We start from the raw sequence: 13,228 nt of genomic DNA, 5'->3' as shown, positions 1-13,228 counted from the left end.
TGAAGGGGTGTTTGATTAATACTATACGCTTTTAAGCATTATTTCTTAAAGATATGTTTGTTTGTTTAAAATAAATATGTATCTTCAAACTAAATTCTGTTTGAATGACAACTCTTCTGGTTGTCTTTTATTATTTGGATTTTTTATTTAAAATATTAAAATATTGTTCTATTGACAGTATACATAAAATAATAGAACAACAAAGATGTTGAGACGGGTTTTTTTTTTAATTTGAATAGCAATTCGCTGCAGTTTTAAGGATTACAGTGGAGGATTAAATCGAAAATAAAAATGTTTATTTTTTTACACATATCGTCGATCCGCCAACAAGATGTTTTATATGTTTTGGATAACTTTTGAGTTTTTTAGATAATCAGAGAAAAAAAATTTCAAAATTTATGTTTTTTTAAACGAAATATAAACTCGGCTATATCTACATAGTATATAGTAGAGTATTAAAACTAATAATAAAATTAATATCCTCGCTTCGCTGGCGTTTTAGAATGTGTTTGAACAAATTTAAATGCTGTTATCGAAATATATCGCACTCGTTTAACAATAAAAAAATTTAAAATTTTAACTTTTAGCAAGAAATCAATTAACAACATCATTTTACAACATTAACAACATCAATTTCAACAACAACATTTTATATCAACAAAAAAGTATTATTTTGAGTTCATCAAGGTTGCCAACTCTTCAGCTCAGAAAATGGCTAGATTTTGAATTAAAAATGGCTAAAACCCAAGAATAACTGAATACAAATTCATAAATACTACATTTCTTGCCCCCATTACCACGAAGTCTGGTATGTGTTAACCAATACTTATACTGATAGATTTCAAAAATATTTTTTACCGACTTCGTGTTAATGGGGTTTAGCAGATTAACCCCCATTTCTCAATCTCCGGTTATCGTTTTTCGTAACGATATACTTCCAATTAATAGAATTTTTGTATGAGAACTGTCAGTATATCGTCACGATAAAAAATAACCTGAGGTAGAGAAAATGGGGATAAATATTATAATATCAATATTTTTTTTTCTTTTTGATAAATTAAATAAATTTCTGGGCATTTCATAATCGGATCCATTGAAGAAATGCAAAATTGATTTTTGAATATGCCTGATGAGTTTGCTTTGGAAACAATTTCGAAGCCTGTTTTTAAAACCAATAATATTCTCATCAAATAAACAGACGAATTTGTTTAAAAAGGCTGTTTCTTTGTCATTTGATAAAAAATACTGTTTTATTTTTAAAAAATTCCAAAAATGTTCAAGAAAAGTATAAAATAAAAAAGACTAAGACAAAATAAAATGGCTAGATCTTCCGGCTAGATTAAATCTAGCCATATTTTTATGGCTAAATGAAAATAAAATCGCTATATCTAGCCGGAAAATGGCTAAATTGGCAACCTTGGAGTTCATACAAAAGTTTTAATAGAAATACATACATACATCGTATATTTTCATAAAAATATTTATTATTTTGATTTGAGTCTTTATTCAAGTTAAAAGTAATCAAATTGTGTTATTTAAATTTGGTTGTATTTTGAGTTGATACTTTTTTGTTGATAAAATAATACAAAAAAAAAAAATATGGAGAAGTTTCAGAAAAATGGTATTAACTTAAAAAATAGATTTATTTTGATAGTTGCAAACATTTTAAAGAAAAACAATGTAAATAAATTTTCAAATGGAATTTGCTTACTGTGATTTATTTGGATTTTCAAATTCTCCTTAAATGTAACCACAAACAGTTCTCGCATCGAAACAATTTTAAAAATTCTAGTAGTCATTCAGTTTTTAACAGGATGACTTAGGTAATTTTCAAACTGAATACATTAAAAGTACAGACACAGTAAACGATTTACGAATACTCGTCCTGTGTTTAACAGGAAGTGTATAAATATTACGAATGAAAAGTTTCTCACATACAATACAGAAACACTTAAAAGTTTTTGAGTTAATACAGTATTGTTGAACGAGTGCGATATATTAATTTTGTTAGTACCTTAAAACATTTTGTTCAACATCTTTTTTCAATACAAGTAAATTTTTATATTCAGCCCAATTATGAAAAAAAATTCCTCCGGAGTTTTTCTCTTTGAAAAGGAAGAACGAGAAAAGGGAAAAAACTGCCGGGGAATTTTTGTTCATAATTGGGCTGATTGTAAAGTCTATTTAAAGTCTATTTTATAAAAAGTTATAAGGCAATATGTTAAAAATCTGTGTGTTCTGTTCTTTGAGCCTAATCGGATAATTTTAAACTTACTCTTTGGGAAATTTTGAATACAAGTAATTATTCACCATTTTAAGATTAATAAAATCATATTATGAATTTATCGATTTTAATGAAATGGGGAAAATATAGAGACGTAATTGTCAAAAACCAATTATGTGTAATTACCAGGAAAGCGCTTTAAATATGCAGTAAAAACTTAAAAATATGCTCTTAAAATTTAAAAAATATGCTCTTAAAAAAACAAACTTACATAATTATTAACCAAAAAATATACTTTTATTTAAAAAAATCAATACAATTCATTTTTAAAAAGGTAAAGTAAACAAAAATAACATGAACTAAAACAAGTATAACAAAAAATAAATACAACATAAAAACAGTAGGAACTTAAGCTATGAAAAGGGCACGAGAGGTATTTTTTTATGATATTTTATATAAATTTAAAGTCACTTCTTCTATTAAGGTTATTATTGCAATAAATTACAAAATATTTACTTAAATTTTCAAATAAAAATCGTTGTCTATTGGATCCGAAAACATTTTTATACATAGAAAATGTGCTTTCGACATCAGCTGATGTTATAGGAGCAAATTTAAAAGACAATATTTCTTTAACACTTAGAGCGGTTAAGTTTGAATTAGAACTAAAATTTGATATTTAGATGGCGCTATTATTAAAATAGTGCTTTTTTATATTAAAAAAAGCCATCTATTTTTCAATTTTGAATTTTAAACAAAGTAAAAACCTGTAATACAACAGCGAAAAATAAGTAAGACAAAATTTGTTTTTGATAAAGTCAAAATATGCTATTAAACAGTAAAATATGCTCTAAAACGCAAAAATATGACATAAATATGCTCTTAATAGAAATTTATGCAAAAATATGCATTTAAGGGCAAAATATGCAAAAATATGCACTAACAAATCGATGCCAAAATTCTTAAATAGTTCTGAAACGTGTAAATATCTTATCCATGTGCTCATTAGACTCACCAGAAAAAACATGCATTTGCATATTTTGGTTTCCCTGGTAATTACATAATTAAAAATTATTTTGAGAATAACGGTATTTTTAAAAATTTCGGTAACTCGTTATTATAAACGGGAATTTTAAATTACAAGATTCACGATTTCTCGTTTGGCATCTTTAGTTATATATTTTTACTACATCTATGTTTACAAATTATAGATAATATGAATGTATAATTAGAACAATTCTACCTACATCTATGTACATAATTATGAAACACCTGAAAAGTATATCAAACTTACCCATATTTCTACTTGTTATTATCCCCAAACTTTGTGCACATAAATATTTATTTTAATTTTCTTTTTTCTATCAAAGATCTTCATCATCTTAATATCTCAACTTAACCAATCTTAACACAAACTGAATTCATTTAATATTGTTTAAAACTATTGAACTGATAATGTCAATAGATAGAGCAAAAATAAAAACCATAACAACATCTCAAAATCAATAGTATCATTGATACAAGCAGTAATTATTAGAGTAAAGAAATATTTAAATTCGTACTTTTGTGTAGAAACCACTCAATATCACACAAAACTACTCACTCAATCTAAGAAACGAGATCTACATACATATGTATCTGCTAAGTATTTGAGTGATTTCCTACTCTAACTGTTGACTGTATCTATTTATTTAACCGATTGTTTTTTTTTTTTATTTTGAATATATTTTTGTGTTAATGTGCTTGTGGTTTTTAAGGTATTTGAAAAATCCACAATTTATGGGAAATTAATGCAAATTCCTTATTGTGATGAACAAAAAAAACCATGATTGTTTATTTTGAACAAATATTTGAACTTGAAATATTTTCCTTTTTTTTTGAGCTTGTAACTAACAACTTAATTGAAATTTATTTATTTGAAAATAATTGTTATTGATTTTCAATTTTATGAGTATTCGTTTTTTGTATTTAATTACATATTTAATGTTATTATGATTCTTGTTCATTTACGAATATGATTAAATGATTATAGGTTTAGCTAAGATTGGTGCTTAGCAGCGATGACGGTGGTAATGTTAATGTTAGATGGCGGTTGTTACCGGTTTTTTTTTATTTAAATCTGCTTGATTTATGAGACAGTTGTACCTTGGATCAATTTAAGTTTAAATATGTTTTGAAAAAGAGGGGAAATTCCAGAATATCGGCTTTGATTGCATGCATGTATGCGTGCATGTCTGTATTGTATGCGTGGTCTTGGTGTAATCGTTAATTGATAATAATTCAAGAGATTTAAAATTAAATATTTCAAATGTATTTATTTACAATAAATAAGCAGGGATTTAATAATTTGAAACTAACTAAATTTGCATCCAAAATATGTAGAAAATAACCTTCTGTAGTATCAACCCAGAAAAGACTGTCAGATAGAAATATCGAACGAGAGCCAGATGAGAGAGAGATAGAGAAATATGCTGCAGGAGAATTTTCATACGAAGAGTCCGAGAGATTTTTAAACGTCTGTTGGTTTTGTTTGCATTGTTAAAATTCATTGAAAATATTTATGTTTTCTCATTTGCAAATTGATTAGCATTTTGACATTCATTTTATTGTTTTATTACTAATTATACTTTGTCGGCTTTTAAAAGTGTTTTAATATTCAATAAACAATTTTATGCATTTCAATATGAAATATTCATTTTTATTTTTATTTAAACATATTGATTTAACGAACAGACTCGCTTTTATTTTATTTTTTTTTAAATATGTATGATTTTTGTTTTATTTTTATTTTTTAAGTTAAATATATCAGTATAACAAAATAAAATATTTATGGGGAGTGAAACAATTATGATGCTGCTGACTGGCTGGCAAATTAAACAATAGAAACAAAAAAAAAAATTATAATTGATGCAAATGTTTATTTAAAGTGTGAAAACCCAATGGGCGGCAAAGTTAAAGATATTTTTTTCAAAATGTTAACTATTATTTTATTCAACATTTTGTTATTTAAATTTAATTGCAAAGTATTTAGTTTGCAAAACTGAACTCAAACTTGATTTATTCTCCACCTCGACACTGGTGAGATTAAAAGTTTTAAACTTTGGAATTTCGAATCCACCTACATAGTTAGACAGAATTTAAACGATTTAAATAAATTAATACTATATTGTTTGATACAAAAAAATGCATTTTATTTGTTTCGGAAGTAGTATCACAAAAACATGTTTTCAATTTTTGAAAAATTTAGTTTATTAACAAATCGAAACAGTGTTCAAATAATTTGTTAACAGATCATAAATTATATGATTTAAAAACACTATCAGCTAGAGTTGCAAAATGCAAATTTCTTTTATTTGTTCTATGTATGCGAATATAAAAATATATCATTTTGTTTTCAACACCTTCGAAAACAATTAATTTTTCTGCTTATATTTTATTTATAACTTCCTTATTATTGCAAAACTATTTGAAAAAAAAGAAAAGAAATAGATCTTGCAGCATCAAATATCTATTGAGAACATTTTGCTCCATATGTTATAGGTTATCTCCCATGTTCTGGAAAACTCAGCGTTTTCAAATCTTAATACAGTCGGAAATACATCACAGACAAACATAATGATTGATTCGATTGTGTCGTTATCGATGTCTCCTATTGTAGAGGGGGAGTAGGTCTATAAAAGTTAATAAAAACATTTTCGACTTGTTTGCCACTAATAATATGATAATAAAAATTCAAAGAAATAAAAACCAAATGTATTTAACAAAGATATCGGTTTTTTCTTTCTATTTTTATGCAAATTCTTTTCAAATCACAACAATTGAAAAAAACTTAATATCTTCTTTTGTGATTTTGTGATTTTATGATTTTTATTTGCCTTTTTTTTTTCTTTGTGAGACTTTAATATTAGCGTAGGTGTTTTTTTCGTTGTATTTAAATTTTTGGTTGTTGTGCATTTGCATTGTTTTAGTTTTGAAGTCATTAATTATTGTCTTTAGAGTTGTCAAAACATTTGTTTAAATCGCTGATTTTATGGTGTAATACGTTTAAATTAAGAAATGAAAATTCAATATCTTTAAACCACAAATATTCATACATATGTATGTATGTATGTATGTTTGTATGTCTATATACGAATAGTTTATACTAGTTAACAAGTTGTAGTTAATTTATTTTTTTGTTAACAATATCATGACATTTGTTCATAATGTTTTCATTAGTGCTGATTATTAGATGAGCGGTTTTCTGCAACACCAAGGCTATGATGGGTTATTAATCAATTTTAAATTAAATTGCCATTAAACTATTTTTCAAAAGTGTCAAATGAAATAAATTTGAATTTAAATCAGCTAATTATGTTTAAAATCAATGACACCCCCGATCCGCATATACATATGTACATATTTTGGTAGTTCGAAAGTTCAGATAAGTTCATTTCTAAATAATTTCTTCATATTGATTTATACTTATTAGTTACAAAAATAAAGGGTCTTCCAACAGGCCATATTGTTAAAGTTACATCTGTCTAATTGGCTGCCATTCATATGGTTTCAACATGATGTCAATACGTGCCACACAGCTCATGCCACATTGGAGGTGATGTGAACTGGCCACTGATATGGTGCGATTTGACCCCCTCAGACGTTTTCATGACGCTTATTCGCTGGTCTATGCGAATAAACCATGCCATCGATCAAATTCAGCCTGATTAATGCGCCAGAGTAATGGAAAGTTGGACATACATATGTACATAATGGCATCATTAAGACTTTCAAACGAATAAAAAATTTCGATGATATCTAACACACACTTCGTTTTATTTAAATTTAAATATATTAAGCGCCTAATGAAAGACTTTTTTCATCTTAATTTATACAGCGCTTTTTACCAATACGGTTTTTGTCATCTTTCGTAATAAACGATTCAATTTCATAAAATATTGTTTATTTAATCAATGGGAAAATTGAAAAACTAATTTTACTCGTTTTGGGAAATAGTCCAATAATATTTTCACCTTCTATAGATATATAAAAGTTCTTATGTGATTTTTTTTTTGTAAATTATGATAAGGTTTTGGTTTTAAAAAAATTTTACTTCTTGGCCGCATATGGGAAACGTTATTCTAGTTAGACAAAAATTCAAATTATAAAATTTCTCATAACGAGTTACCTTATTCATGCATTTTCAGTTTCATGTGGTTTGGGACTAGATTATCCAAAACCGAAAACCGGTCAACCGGTTCTTTCATCTTTGTAAACTCTACCGGTTTCGGTTTTTTGACAAAACGGTTTTTGTAAGACGGATAACCGGATTTAATGACATATATTTTCTAAAGCTCATTCAAACATATTTTTGAAAAACTTTGATACCATTTTTAAAAATATTGATTTATTTTATAGAAAATTATATATAAATAATTGCATAAAGATAGAGCCTTAAGAATTCAAAAAATGCTAAATTTCCGAAGATTTAGTACACAATTCTTAAAACATTTTCTATTAGTGTTCACAAATAAAAATACATTTAAGTAGACCTTCTTCATATTAAATAAACAAAAACAATATCCGGTTAACCGGTTTTTTGAAAAGACAATAATAAAAAGCGATTTTTTGAAAACACACACCTTTTCGGTTAAACCGGAAACCGGTTTTTTAAATTTGCCGGTGTTTTTGGACACTCTATTTGGGACACATAATGGTCGGGAGAATTTTTAAGAATTTTATATATTTTTAGAAAGATAATTCTATATATAATACGATTCCGTTATACATATCAACATGAGAAATTTCCAAATTTATTTAAAAAATTTTAAAAATCTTAATTTTCTTTCTGTAAACTTATGATTTTCAAACTGCAGAGCAATTTTCAACGTTGCATTGTGTAAACGATGAAAATGTGTAAAAACATCCTAATGTACAATTATTTTGAGATGAAACCATCTTAATCGGGAGTAATATGTGACTAGAGGACAAATTTAAGAAAACATTGGCTTCAATTGTTGGTAAAGAAATTTAAATTTTTTAAGATTTTTTTGGAAATTTAGCTAAAGCTACCAGTGAACTCAGTTGAATTTCTGCATCTAGTAATCTGTTTTGAACTGTTGTATAACTCAGATAAGAACTAAAATAGTGTAAAGATAGCGTAAGATATCTCGAACCATAAGATATCATTGAAAATATTATTTTTCAATAACACACAAACACCAAACAAAATGAACTTCGTTTAAAACAATTTATTAAAATACAAAATAAACAATAACAAATACATATGTACTAAAATTCTACAATTACGAAATTCAATTCTTAAATAATAATCAACAATCGTTTAAATATTACTGAAATAATCATCCTATTTGGTAATAGGGGGTAAATATTGGCTGATGGCAGATTTTTCTTGAGAATTTGGTGCAGGTGCAATTTGTTGATAGTTGTATGATCCTTCAGGAGTAAGACCATCGAGAGCACCAACAACAGAGGTAAGGGGAGCAACGCCTTCGTCAGAGAATTCATTGGTACCTTCCAATTTGGCATATTCATCTGAAAATAACACAAAAGAACATTGAAATGAGGCAACTGCTTGAAAGCTGTCTTTTTAATTTAACTTACTTTGAATTTCCTTTTGAGCTGCTTCAGCTTCTTCGGGAGTTTTGTATTTAATGAAGAATACCTCAGGTTTGCTGGGTTGAGAAGGAGCAGGTGTGGCAATGTCGCTAGCATCCAAGTCGTTGTCTTTCTTACTCAATACATAGATGACAGTCTTTTCTTCTTGAGGAGCATATTCGGCAGAATATTTGACATTTCCAGCGCCAGAGTTGGGGGCCTTAATGAAGACTACACGATAGTTCTTTTGTGGACGGCCTAAAACCAAATGCTTATTTTTTGGTTGGCTGTCATCATCTTCAGGAGCCGAAACTAAATAAAACTGTTTGCGTACTAGTGGGGATGGAGTCGTAGTGGCTGGGGGCAAATATTTATCACCTCCATGATGACCTCCACTGAGAGGAGCTGTTTGTTGGGCTTCGTATCCATAGCCGAATTGAGGAGCAGCTGATGTTAAAGCTATCAAGCTTAAAGCGATAAATACTAAACAACGCATTTTAATTTTTAGTTTATTCTTTAATATCTTCGTCAACTGTATTCTATTGATATGAATTCTTGAGCTGTTTGTTCTGCACTGTATGTTTTGATCTAAACTGAATTTGTATTTATTTGTTTATATGCAAAAATTTTCATTAACTTTAAACTGATTATAATACAAATCTAGATTGGCTGGTCTCTTCTTTCTTGATATATTTTTTTCAAATTAAAGTTTTTTTTTTTTTTATATGTAGTTGACAGTTTTGAGTAGTTTTTATACCTTTATTTTATTATTACCTTCTTTGGTCAAATCAAATTGAGTAATTTTCAACTAAGAGGTCTATGAAGAGACACATTTAGCATCAACTCAATAGAAATTATTTAAGTTTTTAATTTGGTTTTTTGTATTACAATACGGAGTGTATTTAGCATACACATTATTTAATCAACTAATAAGTTCAATAAATAAAAAAGACAATGAGAAACATTTAATCATAAATGTTATACTATTATTAATGTTGTCGTTGTAATCAATAAAAGTCTTTGCATATTAATTTTAGGTTTTTATTTACTCTTTGTCGCACAAAGAAAAGAAAAAAATAAAAAAAAAAATACCGCAGACAGTCGGTCGGCATTAAAATTTAAATCTCAGGAACTAAATATGTATATTTTTGGGTTTTTTATCATTTTTGCAATAAATTTCTTTTTTTATTTAGTTTTTAGTTTGTTATTGTTTGTTTTTTGAAATATATTTCTCATTAGCACAGCGTGACACTTTTGTTTTGAATCATTTAACTGTCAAATATTGTATTTAATCGGTGAAGATTTATTCGAATAATCATTTAATTTCATTATGCCATTATTTAGCATCAATAACAAAATATGGTCACTAATGCTAATTATTGCATATTTTTATAAACAAATTTATAAAATTCAACTTTGTTTTTAATATTGTTCTTTGAGCTTTTCATATCCTGTAGCATAGAATTTACAAAAAAATAACCATTATTTCTCCAAGGCTCTAAGATTATAACGATGAATCGAATATTTATTAACTAAAATTAAGACACTATTGTTATATCTTTCTCAATAGAAAAAAAAAGTTATGATTTCATGGCGTCACCCACGCCATTAAATTATTTTAATAGTTTTTGTCTATTGACAAAAATCAAATTAAACTATTATGTGATATTGTTTCAAGTTGATTAGCTTGATTAATACGGTTCATATGAATTGGGTTAATATTCGGAAATTTTCCCACAACAACCTTGAAAATTCGTATTGCTTAATCAGATAAGTAATTTAAAATAATTCTAAATTTACTGGTGATATTTATTTCGATGATATTAATGTCAAAAAATGTAATTCAAAAACTCATTATCTTTTTTATGTGTCTCTATGAGTACTTCCAACACAAAAGACTTGGAAAACAATCTATATTTTGTAATGTCACATTAAACGTCTCTCCACCCTATTCAAAAAGAGGCCTTACTGTAAAAATATAGTAAACCAAACTAATTTTATTTTCTATTTTGTTTATTTTACGACTGTGCTACTTCAATACTGTCATCCAATTTTGCATATTCATCTGAAAATAACATTAAAATTACATAAAATGAGTTAATTGATTTTAATTGTTGAAAAATTGTGTCTGAATTACTATCCAATAGGTCTAACCTTGGTGCAAATTTCATCCCGATCGGAAGACATCGATTTTATAAGTTGGTTCACTTGACGTGAAATCTATTTTTTTTATTAAATTTACTTTCAATTTCCTTTTGAGTTGTTTCAGCTTCTTTGGGAGTTTTGTATTTAATGAAGAATATCTCAGGAATTCTGGGTTAAGAAGGATGAGATGTAGCAATGTCGATAGCATCCAAGTCATTGTCTTTCATACTCTTTCTTAACCCCTTGTGGACCAAGGCTATAAATCGTTGCAAAAGTTTTATTTTTTTTTATGAAATATTGAATATAAGGACTTCAGGAAGTTATTTACAAAATTAACTTTATGGAAGACCTGCAAGAACCGAAAGGTACCTGCAAGGGTCCGAAAGGGACCTGGTATCGTTGGGTAAGCATCAACCAAAAGATAAAAAACTCATAGATTTTTGTTTAAATTCACCGTTATTCTGGGTAAGCGAGTTTGCCAATAGGCAAAAAAATATATTATTCCAAAGATGATAGTGTACTTCAAAGTACTTTTGGGCAAAAAGGGTCAAACTATGTTTTGTTTTCATTTTGTAAGCTTATTATTGTTATGGTACTTATAAGTACAGTAGGTCGACAAAGGGTTAAGTGGCAAAAATATATCCAGGGAAATGTTAGGCTGATCGGCAAACGTACGTATACCACTCAGAGAAAAAACATGGTTGAGTTGTTCATAATCTAAGAACAACATACATATTATGATTAAATTTTATGATTGTCGTTAAATCATATTATAATCCTTATTATCATACTAATGATCTTAATATTATACTGTAATATTGTCAAAAATAATCATAATGTGATCATATAAACCATATTATATATTAACCCATAGTATGATCCCAAATTATTATAATATAGTCTCAAATAATCATATCATCCAATATTATCATATAATCCAACTCAATTATGGTTAAAAAATCAGTGACTTTTTGAATTTCCCGGCTCTTAACTGAAAGTTAAACAATGCTTCTGTCTACAGGCATCTGTCAGTTTGAATAAGCTGCGTCATTTAGTTTGAGTTTGACAGTCATTGATAGCAGACTACCTCGTGACTTGAGGAGAAATTGGAAAAAAGTGAATCTGTTCATTAAGCATCATCATGCGGAAAAAACCATTACTCAAATAAAGGCTAAGTTTGATAAATAAAACTCTGCACCATTAATTTCAATGGTAAAAAAAGAATATCGTTGTTGAAGTTTCGTGTTATTTGATTATTTGAATATCACAACTAGTCGAATCGTTTACAAGAGGTACATGATTTAGTGGAAAATACATCGTGTTCTTACAAAATAATTTTTAGATAGAATTTAAATTTTAAACAGAATAAATTAATTAAAAAATGCTGAATTTAAAATTAAGTTTAAATTAAGTTTAATCTACGAATGTTGTTTTTGGGTGGTCGATTTTTTTTCCTGACTAGTTATGCAGCCAATGCCGGCGGGTTAAACTCTGAAATAATTTCAAAATTAGAACCAGCTGATAAACAATTATTTATATAGAAAAACATAAGAATGGATTATTTTGACAGGAGAATGTAGATGCCTGCTGGCAGGAGCAATGTTGCCCTTTCTGTTAATTGTGTGGATTGTGGATCGTATTTGCAAACATCAAAGTGAATTAATTTTGACTATATTTTTTTCTAACTAATCTGAAATCCAAAATATATTTACTATTAAAGAATTTAATTATAATTTCAAACTTTAAACCCAACTTCCGTAATACCAGTTTTATTAAATGTGATAGAAAAACAATTACTAATACATATTTCCTTTAACTACTAAAAAAAATGCTGTCAATTTGGAATACGATACATTTTGCCATTTATAAATTAATTGGCAACAAAAAACAACAATATTAAAATGGAAATCACCCTAATAATATTGCGTAAACTCCTCTAGAATTTACATATTATTTACCTAATCCGTTCTTTCAAAATTAATATTTGCACCATAGAAATCACGAAAATAGAAGATAAATGAATTTAGCATTGAACTTGAATTTCTAAACATCATTAAAAAAAACAGCCTTGTAAGTTTCTATAAAAAAATCTAAATCAAAACTTAAATTTTATAAATATTTGCATCAAAATTTAAGAATGTACACCAATTTGGTTTTTTTTTTTAAATTTTTATATTTTTTTTAGCTGATCATCAAAATATCAACACGTTGAGACGAATAAATTTGCATGATAATGATCAATTTATGTTTGAGACTCTCAAA

The 13,228-nt window shown here is 27.2% G+C and overlaps 2 protein-coding genes across 4 annotated transcripts in view; one reads left to right on the top strand and one right to left on the bottom strand.

The window, feature by feature from the left end:
- Window positions 1-13,228, top strand: part of goe (gone early) — a 45,569-nt gene that overhangs the window by 18,649 nt on the left and 13,692 nt on the right. The window lies entirely within an intron of this gene.
- On the bottom strand, window positions 8,571-9,317 carry LOC135959127 (uncharacterized). Its single transcript, XM_065510162.1, has 2 exons — window positions 8,828-9,317; window positions 8,571-8,758 (listed from the first exon to the last, which is right to left on the bottom strand). Exons 1-2 carry the CDS (start codon window positions 9,315-9,317, stop codon window positions 8,571-8,573), a joined length of 678 nt encoding a protein of 225 aa, XP_065366234.1.

This window comes from Calliphora vicina, chromosome 4, assembly GCF_958450345.1.
Source record: "Calliphora vicina chromosome 4, idCalVici1.1, whole genome shotgun sequence".
In the NCBI taxonomy this organism is placed as follows: domain Eukaryota; kingdom Metazoa; phylum Arthropoda; class Insecta; order Diptera; family Calliphoridae; genus Calliphora; species Calliphora vicina.
The sequence above is the reverse complement of the archived record's forward strand: the minus strand, read 5'-3'. Positions and strand labels throughout refer to the sequence as shown.